Source organism: Gobio gobio, assembly GCF_949357685.1.
Source record: "Gobio gobio genome assembly, chromosome: 7".
Lineage (NCBI taxonomy): Eukaryota > Metazoa > Chordata > Actinopteri > Cypriniformes > Gobionidae > Gobio > Gobio gobio.
The window spans coordinates 40137334-40154841 of record NC_137103.1 but is presented as its reverse complement, the minus strand read 5'-3'; the positions used below and the strand labels follow the sequence as shown (position 1 = coordinate 40154841).

General features: G+C 38.3%; 2 protein-coding genes across 11 annotated transcripts in view; one reads left to right on the top strand and one right to left on the bottom strand.

Annotated features, from left to right (window-relative positions):
* dcaf6 (ddb1 and cul4 associated factor 6) overlaps positions 1 to 7555 on the top strand; it is a 33665-nt gene extending 26110 nt beyond the window's left edge. For 9 of the 10 annotated variants that reach the window (XM_079821690.1, XM_079821689.1, XM_079821688.1 and 6 more), the window contains 5 exons: positions 979 to 1117; positions 1275 to 1431; positions 1531 to 1619; positions 1914 to 2019; positions 4148 to 6803. In XM_079821690.1, the coding sequence (XP_079677816.1) occupies positions 979 to 1117; positions 1275 to 1431; positions 1531 to 1619; positions 1914 to 2019; positions 4148 to 4206 (550 nt within the window). In that variant the 3' untranslated portion in view covers positions 4207 to 6803. Of the gene's footprint in view, positions 1 to 978; positions 1118 to 1274; positions 1432 to 1530; positions 1620 to 1913; positions 2020 to 4147 lie in introns of all 10 variants that reach the window. The other variant, XM_079821682.1, reaches the window with a different exon arrangement.
* Positions 5129 to 17244, bottom strand: gpr161b (G protein-coupled receptor 161b). The gene is made up of 6 exons (XM_079821692.1): positions 16869 to 17244; positions 15427 to 15835; positions 13323 to 14041; positions 13127 to 13234; positions 11204 to 11305; positions 5129 to 6762 (listed from the first exon to the last, which is right to left on the bottom strand). The coding sequence occupies exons 2-6, from the start codon at positions 15786 to 15788 to the stop codon at positions 6482 to 6484; spliced, it is 1572 nt and encodes a 523-aa protein (XP_079677818.1). The 5' UTR covers positions 15789 to 15835; positions 16869 to 17244; the 3' UTR covers positions 5129 to 6481.
* Positions 17245 to 17508: the final 264 nt, after the last annotated feature.

The following is a 17508-nucleotide window of genomic DNA, read 5'->3' as shown; positions in this document are numbered from 1 at the left end:
ACTAATATTGTGAAATATTATTAACATTTAAAATAACAGTTTTCTATTTTAATACATTTTAAAATGTAATTTATTCCTGTGATGGCAAAGCTGAATTTTCACTAGCCATTACTCCAGTCTTCAGTCACATGATCATTCAGAAATCTTTTTTTAATATCCCAAATTGTTGCTGAAGAAACATTTCTTCTTATTATCAATGTTAAAAACAGTTGTGCGGCAAGTTCAATGGTAGTGTATATGTTTTCCACAGTTTCCAAAAAAAACCTGTGCACTTCCACAGCTCTCTACAAACAAAGTTGATTTAACTCCAAAAATGCTCTCTTAAAGAGACATTAACCAAAATGTATATCCATTGAAAACACATTTTTAGTCATAGAAGTTAATACTGTTGTTGTTATTATTATTACTATTAGATCATGATATGGATGAATTATAAAATGGTGTAAAGTAGGGGTCTCCAAACTCAGTCTTGGAGGGCCAAGGTCCTGCAGAGTTTAGCACCAACCCCAAATAAACACACCTGAACCAGCTAATCAGTGTCTTACAAGGTCCCAGTTAGACACTGATTAGCTGGTTCAGGTGTGTTTATTTGGGGTTGGAGCTAAACTCTGCAGGACCTTGGCCCTCCAAGACTGAGTTTGGAGACCCCTGGTGTAAAGGACAGATTTGAGCTATTTCTAGTGACCAGGATATAGAAAAAACACTTGAGGACTGACCCAGAACCTCCCACAACACCCTAGCATCATGTCGAGTTTTGCACGGTCAAGCAACCTTTATATTTTCTGCAGAAAATGTAGAAATCTATTCCGATAAAATAGTGTCCCTCTCGTTCAATGCTGCAAGACGTATCAAACTGTTTAAGCTTGTGAAAATTTGACCATCTTGGACTAATATTGCATTGATATGCTATTGAGTTGTACTGTGTTTTTGTGCATAGATGCATTTCATGAGCGATATTCTGTGCTCAATCTTTCATAGACGCTCCGCCGCGGCCCGCATCCAGGAGCTGTTCCGCAGGAGAAAGGAAAGGCGTGAGATGGAGGAGAGTGAGACTCAGAACATCAGGAGACCCTCTGTCAAGATGATGTACAAGGGCCACCGCAACTCCAGGACCATGGTACAATGGCAGTGTATTAGTGTCTGTCCACAGTCTGATGCGTATTGTACACAAAAAGCACTCGCTTTTACTTAATTAGTTCTAGTACATAAACAATCATGTTTTGTAAAGAGCCATTCACAGACATTTGGCTTTATTTACCTGGTTGTGCTTGTAGATAAAGGAGTCGTGTTTCTGGGGGAATAACTTTGTGATGAGCGGCTCGGATTGTGGCCACATCTTCATCTGGGACAGACACACAGGAGAGCACCTGATGCTACTGGAAGCCGACAACCATGTGGTCAACTGCCTTCAGCCCCACCCTTATGACCCCAGTGAGCAACAAAAAAAAAAGATAGATTGAGCAAGCCATTAAAGGCTTTATTTTAGATGATTTGGATCACATCATTTGGTCTAACATTGTTTTTTTGCAGTTCTTGCTTCATCTGGAATTGACTATGACATTAAGCTGTGGTCGCCTTTGGAACAGTCAGCATCATTTAACAGAGTCCTCGCTGATGAGGTATGGACAGTGTTTTCTGTTTGATTCTATGAATAAAGTTTTGATCCTTCAGACTTTAAAATGTGTATTTAAAGTGCATGCGTTGAGATGTAATTGAAATCCCCAGTAGAGGGCACCAGAGCTAAGGCTAAGCCTAAGGAACTGTGTCTGATTTATAGAGGCAGGCAAATCTATTAAATAGAGGCTTTTAAAGGCAGTTTTATTGGCATATCTATGCCTATGCCTATAACTATAAGAGTAAAGTAGCCAATTATATAAATGTACATATGGATTTAATCTGTTTCTGTGTCGTAGGTGATTGCTCGTAATGAGTTAATGCTGGAAGAGACGAGGAACACGATCACTGTCCCTGCTTCTTTCATGCTCCGAATGCTGGCATCATTAAATCACATCAGAACAGGTGAACTTCCTCCCGTTCCTTTTTTAATATACTTTCATTTGATCCAAGTCACATTCACATATATTAATGTAGCAGATTTGTAGTGAGGTCTAAAGGCCTTTGGAGATTTTGAAAATGAAATAAAAAAAAATTAATAAGTTGAGCAAATTTGCAAGACCTATTTAAAATTCTGCACTATTTCTAGGTCTTTAATCAAATATTTACAATACCGTTCAAGAGTTTGGAGATGGTAGGATTTTTACATGTTTTTGAAAAAGAAGTCTTTTATGCTCACCAAGGCTGCATTTATTTGATCAAAAATACCATAAAACATTGCAAAAATACCATAAAACAAAATATTATTACAAATTAAAATAACGGTTTATATTTAATTTATTATGAAATGTAATTTATTTCTGTGATGGCAAAGCTGAATTTTCTCATTATTACTCATTACTCCAGTCTTCAGTGTCACATGATCCTTCACATTAGAAATCATTCTAATGTGCTGGTTTGGTGCTCAAGAAACATTTCTGATTATGTACAAGATTTAAAACCTTGCTTAATATTTTTTAGGAACAGAAAGTTGAAAATAACAGCGTTTTTTTATGTTTTCAAGCCTTTACTTCCTTTTAATTCATCCTTGCTGAATAAAAGTATTAATTTCTTTCAAATGTAAAAAATCTTACTGACTCCAAACTTTTGAATGGTATTGTATATTTTTCACACTGATTCACACCATTTGAATCACTCAAATCAAACTGGAAAACATGATCATAAGCTTTTACATTTATGCATTTTGGCAGACGCTTTTATCCAAAGCGACTTGCATTGCATTCAACACACTTTCCATTTTATCAGTTCTTGCTTTCCCTGGGAATCGAACCCTGACCTTGGCGTTGCTAGCACCACGCTCTACTGTCTGAGCTACAGGAAAGCTTTTACACAAACTTGTGGAGTTCATGCAGCTTGAGTTCAGCTGTCATTAAAGCAAAAGACACCAAACATAGAGAATTTGTCTAATGATCTTTTTAAAGCAGCACTAGGTAGGTTTTCTCTCGGGGTCCCCCTACAGTTGGGAAACAGTATTGTCCTCTACTACTGTCGTAAACTGTCATCCTACATCAGGGGATGCATCGCACGTGCATTTATTGACATGACAACCATGATAGCCCTGAACACTGCAGGAGTTCACATTCAGGTGTTCTACTTGCGTCGCGTGTGAAATGTCTTCATCCCAGTTACAGTGGCATATGTTTCAGCATGTCATATGAATATAATTTCATGGGTTTTATTTTTTTTCAAACGCCAAATGATCGCGATGCTCACGTTTACAAGCCAGCGTCATTATAGTAGCCTTGTCTATTGGTTACCGTTTTACAGAATCTATATGATACTTCAATTCAATGTTTGAGTGGTAGGTAATAACCATATATCGTCAATATTATAATATCAAGCTACCATAGATTAATCTGCAAATTAGAAAAATCGATTTGCATTATAGCTTGAGGCAAGACAAATAAACAAATATCACAGACATGTAAGGTATCCTAAAATATGATTTTGTACGTCTTACGTATTTACTTGCAAGAATGTAGCCCCTCCTCCTTCAGCTCTCGCCAACGAGCAAACGCTGCCCAATGTTGATCCTCGTCCTGCCTTTAATCCGATCACTTTCTCGTTTCCTCTTTTTGCTTTCCTCCGACAAAACCTTTGCTTTCTTATTTTTCTGTGCTGCTTCGGCCATGGCTATAACATTCGGCAAACAAATGATAGTTGGGCTCGCACGTCCGAATTTAAGGAAGTGGTGGTGGAAGTGACGTATATGCCGTAAAGCAGTCGAATTTTGTAGTTCTTTTTTTTCTCGGGTTACTTCCCGAAACCCGAAGTTTAAAAGTACGATTAAAAACAATACAGACCCCGTCAGGCTATGGCAGACGTGTCATTCAACCTATTGTAAGTCGATGTATCATCACAAGAGTCTTGAAAATATATTATAAAGGTTGAAAAGTTACCTAGTGCTGCTTTAAAGAAGTCTCATATAGCAATGATTTTTACACCTGCAGTGTTTGCCAGTGGATACTTGTACTACCATTTGTTTTTACAACCTTGAACGGGTGTCTAACTCACTAATCTATCTTCCTCTCAGACCGTGTGGAGGGTGACCGTTCGGAAGGCTCCGGACAAGAGAACGAGGATGAACAGTAGCTCTCCTGCTAAAAGTGAATGGTTTTTTGCTACAGTGCACTTGAGCATTTGAGATTTGTACAAGTTACAAAATAGAGTATTTCCTTATTAGTTCAGTTTTTGGCATTGTTATTTTTTAACGAGACTTTTCTAACTAATTACTCTATATGAGAGTAAACTGCGTCTGGGGAGTTCATGCAAACAAGGCGACATGTAAGAAATGAGAAGATGAGACTAGACGGCTGGTGCTTGAGAGTATTTAAGTGCAATATTAATTTTGTTAAATCAAACGGTTGAGCTTTGAACTGTGTTAAGTGTGAAATCTTATTGTAGCCTCAAATGAAGAACTCGGATGTTTGTATACCATGAATTATGCATGTCAAACATGAGTTTGCTGAAAACATGTTCTCTTAGTCTCTAACAATGTTGTGTATAAAAATGGCTCTTTTTTTTTGTCATTACTGAATCTTGCGTTGCACAGGCATCTGCCTAACCCCAAGTACAGGTACTACTTGCAATATTTCATTATCCAAAATAGGCACATTGTTACACTGCGGAATGTTTATGAAAGTTTATTAAAATGAGAACCATTTTTGACTCGGTCTATACATACAACCCACTGCTGTCCAGCCAAATGGTTCTAGCATCAGTTAGCAGGTCGTGTTTCTCTCTCCTAACGGCACAGATGGCCTTTTGTTGTGGCAGCTGTTGGCTCGAGCATTCTGCTAAGTGACTAGTGATTGCCGGGAGAAGCTAAGATGAAAAATCTAGGATGTCATTCTATGCTATCCTCATTCAGCACTGTTAAGGAATGCAAGCCATCTTTTTAAACGTCTACAGATTTTCAAATTAAGTTCCGGTTCCTTTTCAAACAATGTACCAGAGGACCATTTAAACATTAAATGTGTTGTGATTTAAACAAAACATGACTGAAAGCTTGCGTACGCATAAAGAATTTAATAACACAGTACAAATCATAACTAAAGAAAGCGTGCTGTGGATTTCAAACAAGTAATGCAGCTTTTTGGCAGTGCCACATTGACAAAAAAGCCTATTAATATTGGCATATAAATGACTGGCGCAATGCAAAAAAAGATTCCACAGGAATGATTAATCCTTATTATCGAACACATTTTCAGAGTATACTAACCGGAGTGAAAACACAAATGTGATCAGTCACTGATCAACGTAAAATCTTCAAGTGCAATTTTACCAATGACTTTAGTAATAACACTGTAGACGTAGCAAAAATATTGTTCTTGACTTCTCGCACAATTGCATTTAATCTAAGCATTTTAATCAGATTATAAGACAATAGATAAAATAATATGCATCTTAAGAGGTATTCTACCTTTAATTCTGTCCTTTACATGATTCTCCAATGTCAATTCAAAGCCTTAAAAAAAAACACTTCGGCTACGTCCGAAATCGCATACTTTCTTGAGTACTTATTTTGAATAAGTAATTACATCATGACCGCCAAAAAAGCATGTAGTAATCTTGACGTACTACATTTACCATGTTGTCATTATCATGTGACCAACCAGCGTCAGTTACGTCGCTTCACTGCCATTCATAAATCCTCTCCCGTGGCCTCAAGGGATAGTAAAGTGTCCATCGTATTCAGAATCTTGCCGGAAGAAGTAGGTCATCCAGGTACTCTTTTATGAGTACTGTAAAGTCGGACATACTTTTGTCACATACTGTTTTTCAGGAAGTATGCAATTTTGGATGCAGCCTGAGTAAGGTTTAAGGGCCTAAAATTGTAATCAATACAACTCCATTTGGTATATTTTCTTTAAACCTTGTGGCACTTAAAATAATTGAATATATTAATAAACATGAACTTGAAAAGTTGAGAGAAGAGGATATTCTCTAGGATATTCATTCTTACAAACAGCCAGTACACAGTATAAAACAGAGTGGTTACAGTTTCCTTGTAAGAAAAGAGTAAACATAATACATACAGTACCCAAAAGAGGCAAAATACCTGACAATATATGAGAGCTGTACATGATTTTGAACATAACTTATTCTGGTGAGTGACAGTAGGGCTTCTAGTACCTGATACCTTACAGGTACAGCCATCATTGTAGGTCTTTGGTCTCACCAAGGCAAGTAGCAGCAGTTACTTCTAGAATAATCAAGTATAAGTTTGTTACCTAGTATGTAAATTACACACAAATCACTGTATATTTGTAAACATTTGCCAATGTGTTTGTTGAACGTTCTGTACCTTTAAAAGCTAAAGATTACAATGATTCTGGTTGTTTAAGAAGTTCACTGAGTCAAATAACTACATGGAACTGTCACCTATTTTTTCCTCATGCTCCTCCTCCTCCTCATCATCATCTTTAACTATTCCTTCATCGATGCTTTCCATTCTGAGTCTCTGTCCATCCAGGTAACGGGGAGCTCTCTGCGTGTTTCGTACCGTAAACAGACTTGTGGGAATTTGAGTCCATTCCCCAAAGAGTTGTAGCTTGGCATCATTCTCTATAGCCATAGCCAGAGAGGACGCAAAGCTGTCCAAAGAGTTATGGATGTCTGCTGTCACTTGTTCTACTGAGGGGTCACCTTGAGAAAAATAAATGGAAGAAAGTTAAAATAGTCGACACTTAGATGCTGCTTTGTTGAATTAATTAGGTGTTTTCTGTCAGTTTGTAAAAAATCCCATTTATAGCAGTGACTTTTCAATGGAGGTTTATTGGGGAAGATGGAAAAGCATAAATGTGAAGTTTCTTCTGCATAAAAATTTTAGATGCAAGTTGTTTAAAATCAAACTTTTGAAGTGGGACTACTGTTCTAGACAGTTAAACGAAGCATGCACAAACGTTATTTTGTCTACATTTTCATAAATGTATTGTGTGAAAATTACCAATTTTAATGGATTAACCAGGCCTTAACAGTTTAATGACTAGATATGTGCTTTCCTGTGGCTCAAACAGTAGAGCATGGCGCTAGCAACGACAAGGTCGTGGGTTCGATTCCCAGGGAAAGCAAAAATGTAAAAATGTGTACCTTGAATGCAATGTAAGTCGCTTTGGATAAAAGCGTCTGCCAAATGCATAAATGTAAATGTAGATATAACTTTGCAAAGCGCTTTATCGCATTAGTCAACACGTATAAGTAAACACGTATAAAGTCCTATTACTATATTTTCTAAGCGGTGTGCATGTAAACTTGCACAAACAATACTGTTCAAAAGCTTGGGTCAAGATTTTTTAAATAAATTACTTTTATTCTGCAAGGATGCATTAAATTGATCAAAACTCAGAAAATACTTTACATGTTTATTTTTACACAATGCAAAACAAAAATCAAATGTACAATAAATGATGTTCTTTTGAACTTTGTATTAAAGAATCCTGAAGAAATGTGTCACAGTTTTCACAAAAAGTATAAAAAAAACATTTTTATCATTGATAAATGATAAGAAATGTTTCTTGAGCACCAAATCAGCACATTAGAATGCTTTCTGAAGAATCATGTGACACTGGAGCAATGATGCTGAAAATTATAATTTGGCACCACAGGAAAAAAAACTATTTAAAATATCTTAAAAAACAGAAAAACGTTATTTTAAAGGGGTGGTAAACCATGATTTCACTTTTCTAACTTTAGCTAGCGTGTAATGTTGCTGTTTGAGCATAAACAACATCTGAAAAGTTACAACGTTCAAAGTTTAAAGCAAAGGGAGATATTTGCTTTTAAAGAAATCAATTTCTAAGGACTACAGCAAACGGCCGGTAGGGACTAAAGACATTCCTCCAGGGTTGCTGACATCACCAGCCCCAATATTTACATAAACCCATCCTCCGAGAATATTAAATAAGGGGTGGGCGAGGCCATTTTGTATTACTGCAGGGAATCGTTGTTGTGTAGTTAGTAGGCTGGAGTGTTGTTGCTGCAATGCCGACGAAACGCTGTTATTTTCATCCGGATTGCAGGTCCACTTTGTTCAGCCTTCCTAGGGACGGGGGTGCGTTGCAGTGCGTTTAACATACAACATGATTTATGCATGTGTGAATGAGACAGAGGGGAAAACGGTCGCATTTGCAGCAGATATATGCTGCCCATCATAAATCAAAGCACGAGACAGACCGGGGTCGGAGGAGAAGACTGGAAAATGTGACATAATGGACAATATTCGTCTGTATTTGCAATACACGAGCCGCGGTTCAGCTGCGCGAGACAAACACTGCCAGTGTGAAAGCACAACGGCACGCGCGGCTCCCGCTGCACATTTCACGGAGGAAAGCTTCCACAATCTTTGCGAGTTCAATACAGAATTCGCACAACGGCTTGTCCTGAACGATGGATTTAAAAACAGAAGCTGTTTATGGGCCACAACCTGTAAGCATGATATATTTTTCGTCTATGTGTTTTCCTGTAATAGTTAATAGACCCATATTGTTAATTGTACGTTGTAGCAAGGAAGTAAACAAATGACAACGCTGTTTGGCTGTGCAAACCAGTTTGTTAAAAGTTCATTCATACTTAACGTTATCCGACAAACACCTAACGTTACATACTTTTTTTTAAATCTCAACAGCGAACTTGGCATTAGTGTAAATTATTCTTTGATTAGAGCTTTTATGTATTGTTTATCTACATGCTTGTTTATCTACAGGCATGCTAAACATGATTCTGTGTTTGATTTGGCTACTATAGTAAAGCCAATGTTTAGTGTTTGTTTTGGGTTAATAGTTCTTGCGACAGATATTTGGCTATAATCGTTCTAAAAATACAAAAGTAACGGTGCCATTCAGTAGCGATCACTATAGATCCGCAGTCTTTACTCTTGAGGACTGAACAGGTTCTGCTCGATCATCTTCACTAAAATTGTCTGGGTCTGATTCGGGCTCACAGTCTACCGGTAAAGGTAAGGGGCGTGACGCTTTCAACAAACGTGCACTAGGCGGTTAGCGAATCACAGCACACTGGCCCAGCTAACCAATCTGAGCCCACTGCGTATTTTTGAGGGACTGGCTACATACAACCCGGAAACCATCAGACCGTTTTTACAAGGAGGGACAGAGCAGTGTAGAATAAAAGGTAAAATATATGAAAAATAATGCTTTTTTTTTTTTTCAACGAAGCATAAACACATGTTACAGTGCACCCCACAAAAACAATCAAGCCTTCGAAAGAATGTGTTTTACCACCCCTTTAAACTGTTTTACTGTATTTTCGATCAAATAAATGCAGCCCTGGTGAGCATAAGAGACTTCTTTCATAACATTAAAAACACTCACTGACCCCATTTAGATTAAACCCAACTGTATTGGTGCCAATTAAAATTCGCTTTACTACAAACATTCACAAGGATCCACTTACAGTGTACAAGTATTTGATACACTGCCGATTTTGCAGGTTTTCCTACTTACAAAGCATGTAGAGGTCTGTAATTTTTATCATAGGTACACTTCAACTGTGAGACGGAATCTAAAACAAAAATCCAGAAAATCACATTGTATGATTTTTTAATAATTATTTAGCATTTTTTTGCATGACATAAGTATTTGATCACCTACCAACCAGTAAGAATTCCGGCTCTCACAGACCTGTTAGTTTTTCTTTAAGAAGCCCTCCTGTTCTCCACTCATTACCTGTATTAACTGCACCTGTTTGAACTTGTTGCCTGTATAAAAGACACCTGTCCACACACTCAATCAAACAGACTCCAACCTCTCCACAATGGCCAAGACCAGAGAGCTGTGTAAGGACATCAGTGATAAAATTGTAGACCTGCACATGGCTGGGATGGGCTACAGGACAATAGGCAAGCAGCTTGGTGAGAAGGCAACAACTGTTGGCGCAATTATTAGAAAATGGAAGAATTTCAAGATGTCGGTCAGTCTCCCTCGGTCTGGGGCACCATACAAGATCTCACCTCGTGGGACATCAATGATCATGAGGAAGGTGAGGGATCAGTCCAGAACTACACGGCAGGACCTAGTCAATGACCTGAAGAGAGCTGGGACCACAGTCTAAAAGAAAACCATTAGTAACACACTATGCCGTCATGGATTAAAATCCTGCAACGCACGCAAGATCCCCCTGCTCAAGCCAGCGCATAACCAGGCCCGTCTGAAGTTTGCCAATGACCATCTGGATGATCCAGAGGAGGAATGGGAGATGGTCATGTGGTCAGATGAGACAAAAATAGAGCTTTTTGCTCTAAACTCCACTCGCCGTGTTTGGAGTAAGAAGAAGGATGAGTACAACCCCAAGAACACCATCCCAACCATGAAGCATGGAGGTGGAAACATCATTCTTTGGGGATGCTTTTCTGCAATGGGGATGCTTTTCTGCAATGGGGACAGGACGACTGCACCGTATTGAGGGGAGGATGGTTGGGGCCATGTATCGAGAGATCTTGGCCAACAACCTCCTTCCCTCAGTAAGTGCATTGAAGATGGGTCTTCCAGCATGACAACGACCCAAAACACACAGCCAGGGCAACTTAGGAGTGGCTCCGTAAGAAGCATCTCAAGGTCCTGGAGTGGCCTAGCTAGTCTCCAGACCTGAACCCAATAGAAAATCTTTGGAGGGAGCTGAAAGTCCTTATTGCCCAGCGACAGCCCCGAAACCTACAAGTCTGTATGGAGGAGTGGGCCAAAATCCCTGCTGCAGTGTGTGCAAACCTGGTCAAGAACTACAGGAAACGTATAATTCTCTGTAATTGCAAACAAAGGTTTCTGTACCAAATATTAAGTTCTGCTTTTCTGATGCATCAAATACTTATGTCATGCAATAAAATGCAAATTCATTACTTAAAAATCACACATTGGGATTTTCTGGATTTTTGTTTTAGATTCCGTCACTCACAGTTGAAGAGTATCTATGATCAAAATTACAGACTTCTACATGCTTTGTAAGTGGGCAAACCTGCAAAATCGTCAGTGTATCAAATACTTGTTCTCCCCACTGTATGTGCTTGGTTTCGTACTGGTGACAACTAACAAAGACATTTTTGCATTAGTCAGATTTAAAATAAGACCATGTTAGATACCTTTATGAATCTGATCCACTTGGTCCTCGAATGTGACAGAACTTCTTCTCTTATTGGCAGCACAGTGGGCTGAGTAGGAGTCCAACAGCATGACGTCTGTAGCTAGCGGGTAAATCACAGCAGGCATCTTTCAATCAAATATCAGTTTTAACACTGCTTACCACCACCCACCCACACCAGTCTGGACACTGTGGGAGAGCCGCTGAGCATCGCCGTCTGTCTTTTATGCGATACTCATGGGCTCTGTGTTTCCTCAAATGGCAAACCCTGATAACAGCAGTCTGCAAGCCAACAAACCACCTCTGCCGACTGCTCGGAGCTGTGGGGGTTGCTGCTGTTTGGTTTTCTTGTACTCAAAGAGGTAAGGATGCCATGATATCAAAATTCTGGCTGATACTTATAAATTATAATATCAAAATAATATTCCATTGTGTCAAAATATAACATTATACAGTTTAAACAGTTTAAAAAGAGTTAGAAATCAAAAATAAATTAAATTACTGTCAAATCGGTCATTTTACATGCTACAAGTGAATTTAGGCATCACAACAATAATATAATGTATATGTGACATTGGAACATTTATTTTGATATTTGTTAAGGATTATATTTAACTGTTTTTAAAGATCAACTTAACCATTAGATGATGACAAAGGTAATCTAAATGCACAAATGATTATACAATATTGGCTGATACTGACAAAATAAACAAAAACAAATCTCTGATATCAGACAATGGTTTCACAGACAGGGTTTAGACTAAGCCAGGATTATGCCTTAGTTCGATTAAGGCATTTAAGTATATTTTATAAACATGCCTCGGAAAATAACATTACTGGTATGCATCTTGAGACCAAACAAGGTAAGTGACATATTTTAAGATATGTCGGTGCAAGTTGCTTCAGTTAAAACCGCTCAAACATGCATTTTAGTCTAGGACTAGTTTAAGCTTTGTCTGTTAAACCAGAGGAATATGGTACAACTTTATTGTGGATCCCTACAAAAAAGTACCATCACAAAACCAAAAAGATATTTAACCTTTCATGATCTTTGCGAACTTCTTTAAATACATAATTTATTCAAGAATGAACAGTTTTGTCAATTTACTCATCCCTCACCCAGATCCATTTTAATTTCTTTCATGGAAAAGGAAAAAGGAGTTTTTTTTCTTCTTCTTCTTCATTTTCCATACATTGGACTTCAAAGATGACGGATGATGTGGAGTTCCAAAAAAGACTTGATAAAGTGTCATAAAAGTAGTTTTTACCATTAATTTATTATTCAAGTCATCTAAAGCCATTTGATTTTCTATGACAAACAGACTGGAATTGAAGTTGCTATTCACTGAAAACCTTCCAGTTGGTTGTAGCTTTCAAATCAGATTCGGTTTCAATATATTCAGAAGTGGTGTGAGGTGTTGTGCTAGTTCTCTAATTTCTAACAATAGTTGTAGCATGCCTTCTGGCTGAATGCAATATGTCAGTTCATGCAGAAGTGTGAATAAGATTCTAGAGCTACAGCAGAAGATTTTCAGTGAAAAGCAACATTAATTTTGGCCTGTTAAGATTCTAGAGCTACAGCAGAAGATTTTCAGTGAAAAGCAACATTAATTTTGGCCTGTTCCTCAGAAAATGTATCTAGTATGGCTTCAGATGACTTGAAATACAGCCCATGGGTAGCACAGACTATTTTCATGGTGCTTACATGCTTTTTTAGAGATTGAAAGCAATTGCCTCCATTTACTTTTATTTTATGAGAAAGAACACCCAGGATATTTCGCTAAATACCTTATTTTTTGTCCCACAGAAGAAAAGTAGTAGTCATATAGGTTTGAAACAACATGAGGGTGCATTAATTACAACAAAACTTTCATTTCAGGATGAACTATTCCTTTAACAGCTTTTTGACTCATGTGAGGTTTACCTGAGTCTTGTGTATAGCTGAAGCCAGTGTCTCCCGTGCTGCTGCCACGGCCCAGGAGCTGCCCACCACCAACTAACATGGCCGTCAGGTGAGGAGACATCCCCAGATCTGTTAAACAACAAAGACTCTCAGACATCCCATACAAACGCTAGGTTATGAAGAATCCCAGGAGAAAAAATAACAGCAGCAGGCTCACCCGTTATCCGGTTAGAGATGCTAAAGAGACGAGAGGTCCGGTGCCGTATAACAAAAGACTCTCTGTAGTAGCGGTCGCCGTAGCACATGCCCAACAGCTCCTTACGTACGGTCTTGTTCCACAGCCCATAAATAAGCGGATGACACACGGCACTTGTAAAGGACAGCCAGGAGACTAGCGTCTCCATCTGTGGAGAAACACTGTATGTACCCCATAGTGCTTCGGTGCTGATAACTACCACATATGGGCCCCAAGTTGTCAGAAAAGTCCCCAGCACCACCAAAATGGTGACGAACGCCTTGCATTGGCTTCCAGAGTAGATCAGGCTCTTGCGGCTACCACTAGAAGATGTGGACGTATTTGAGTTCTTGCGGCCGTTCTTCTGAGAGCTGGACTCCTCCTGAGCCACCACCACGCTACCGCAGTAAACCTTGCGTGCTTTGATGCGGGCCACTCGGAAGATGATGCCATAGCAGACCAGCATGGCCACCAGTGGCAGAAGGCAGCACCAAGTAACCCAGAAGGCGGTGTAGCTGATCTCCTTGTGCCAAGCCACCGTGCAGGTCCACTTGAAGCGGTCAAACTCGAAAGCTGACCAACCAAAAAGCGGCGGAAGGCATCCGACCAGGGAGTGGAGCCACACGTAAACAATGGCGAGCACAGCTCGGTTTCCCGTGATTTTCATGGGGTAGATCATGGGATATAATACAGCATAGTACCTAGACATTGATATAAAACAGATACACTTCAATCAGTCCCTCGTGAGATGCACATTACTAGTCAATGAAACAACAAGAGGGTCTTTTTCTAACTCTTTTACTGCCAGAAATAATGTATGGTCCTTAAGTTCTCTCAGATGGGCACAAGGGTTTGTGTGTATTAATAGAGCTAAATAGGACTGATGTTTTTCAATGTGTATATATGTGTATTCATAAAAACAGAGGAACTGTTCAAGCAAGACTGGACTTCAGTGTCATAGTGCTGCAGAATTAAAGAATTACAGTATGGCCATTGACTACAGAAATGTTCTTGAATTAACTTGAATTAGAGATAATACAACACGTGATTGAAAATTCAAGTATATTTACTTATGGGTCAATAAGTAGTTTGGCATAATCTTTTACTATTATTTCTTTGGAAAAAAGAAAAAAACTGCTCATTAATATTTAATACCAAATCTAACTAACACCAACATGCTGAAAAAATAAACATAATACAGGAAATGATATCATAGAGAGGACCCCTGCAAAACCTTGTGTCAAGGTCAAGTAATCTTTTAAAATATGAAATAATTTGACATTTTTTATATTTGACGAGTTTTATATTTTTATATTTATGAATTTTATTCATTTACATATTATATATTCATTTATATTAATAAAAAAAAATAAAAAAAACATATGCTGAGAAACCTTTTTGAAATGTAAGGTGTTTTAATGTTTTTGAAAGTAGTCTCAATCTCACCAAGGCTGCATTTATTTGATCAAAAATACAGTAAAAACAGTAATACTGTATAAATATTATTACTATTTAAATGTTATAATATATTTTAAAATGTAATTTATTTAATTCCTGGTAAAGCTGAATTTTTATCAGCCATTATCCAGTCTTTAGTGTCACACAATCTTTCAGAAATCATTCAAATATGCTTATTTGTTTAATAAGCATATTAGAATTAATGTCAAACACAGTTGTGCTGCATAATATTATTGTGGAAACTTTTCAGGATTATTTGAACAGAAAGTTCAAAAGAACAGCATTTATTATAAATAGAACCTTTTTTGTAATATATATTGATGTCATAAATGTCTTTACTGTTTTTTTTTTTAATCAATTAATGTGCCTTTGCATTCAACCTGGGTGTATATGTACACAATTATGTTTAAGAGATTATGTAAAAAGATCTGTACACTCATATGTATAAGGTGTGAGAATTTGTTATTACTTTTTACTTGATGGTTACACCACAGGGCATTTTTAGAGTCAATTTTCCTTGAAACCATATGTAACCAAATTTTGGTCCCTTTCTTAACATGAACACCTTTATTGACCCTTGTACACAAGGAATTCTCAAACTACATGATATGATAACACAACAACTGACCTGTCAATGGCAATGGCTCCCAGTGTAAGCATGCTAGATGAGCTGACAAGTAGATGGAGGAGTGCTGTGAAGTTGCACCACACCACCCCAAACATCCAATCCCGACGCACCGAACTGGCCGCAACAAAGGGCAGCGTTAGTACAGACAGCAGCAAATTGGACAAAGTCAGGCTGAAGACAAACTTGTTACTGGGTGTCAGCAAATAGGGCTTCTTATATAGCGTCACCACAATGACCAGATTCCCCAAACATGCCAATATGGCTATGATGATGATAGAGACAGATTCCAAGACCACGAGCCCACCGTCGTCCAGGCCATTAGTGGAGTTGGCCACCGCTGTCCCATTCTTAGAGCTGTTCATTATGGGAGGCTGCTGGCTACCCAGGACTGGGCAGACATGTTGACAAACTACAACAAATGAGAGAAAAAGCAGTCTGGTTAAAGCTGCCTGGAACTTGAGATATAATCTGCTGTGGAGGGTTTATTCAAGGGTGTACTGTGTAAAGCATTACAAAGCAAGCTGATTTTAATTGTACAAAACATTGTACAAATGTGGATTATGCGCACTCACAATGTCACAATGTGCTGTTTGTTAAGAACTGAGCTGTGCTGTGAAGAATTCAGTGACCATTTGATCTCAGATTTTAAAGTATAAATAAGACTCCTACCAATTTTGAATCACAGGATGTGAATGAAACAAGTCAACTGTGCACAAAATATGAAACTTTTACATCAGGTTAGCAGGCAGGCTTACTGCAGACAGCTGACTAAAAATAACAAGTTTACAATAATTCGATTTAAGATAATCAGAAATCATTATACAACTGAGCTGTGCAGTGCAGAATTCAGAGAGCATCACATTTATTCAACTATATGCACACAATATTGCATATTTTGTGTACTATTATGAAAATAATACATGCAAGTTTTACATGTATTTAGGCTTTACATAAGGTTACTGTAGACGGCAGTAGTAGGCTACGTTTACAAAACTGAGATTTAAGATTATCAGAAATTATTAGGCTATATAAAACTAATGACGACGACAACATCAAATAAACAAAAAAAATTGTTGGACACACTGCTCATATCAATGACTGCATTGATTAACAAAATATCAAACAATAAAATATATTATATTTTTAAGTTGTTTACAGTTTAAGTGTGACTTAAGTATCTTAATGCGTTTGGGGCCAGTGCATGCGGATCTGTCTGTCTCTGGCATGCCTCTTCAATAAATCGTTCACCATGATGCCCATTCAATGAACAACCACACCACAGCAATGTGATCAGTTAGCGGAGAGAGTGAAGCGCAAGTAGATTTCTTTCTCAAATTTCCAACAACAGCGATATTTTGCATTACACAAAATGTGCTCATGATTTTTTAGATTCAAAATGCATAGTTTATCCCAATGAAATTATAGATGCTTGGATAACGTACCAGCTCCCCAGGCCAGGCGATATCCCGCTATAGTGCAATGTTGGTAACTTTCCCCGGGCGGCTTTGTTAGTGAGCGGCGACTAACTTTAATCCAAAAACTTTATCGCCTCCTGCAAGATGCTGGGGTTTCTCACGCACTCGCGGAACAAAAACGCGTTTTGAAGACACATGCTCGAAGTTTCACTGCAATTACAAAGTATCAGACGATTTTCAGGGATGTTCATTTGTTGCGGCTGCTGCGGTCGGCGACGGTGGCGAATAAAGAGGCGCCGCTGACGTCACAATGGCGTCGGAAACCCTCGCCTTGAAAACTTCGCTCCATCTCTACGGCAGGCAGTCCAGAGGGTCTCCATTCACCGACTACACAATCTGCTCTGCTGTGTTCTCATGGGGTATATAATACATACACTGCAAATTAATTTGCTCAATCGGCTTAAGCCCCTGATCTTTGAGCCCCTGGTCTGTTTTCCACTAGAATATCTAACCATGCTAAAACCAACAAAGCAGCTATGCTTATAATAACAACAACAAAACAATCTAGTAGGATAAGACAAGCAAATGTAACTGTATTGTCAAGTAAAGTTATCTATCTATATTTTTAAGTTATCTATCTATATCGGATGTTAACAAAAATCGATGC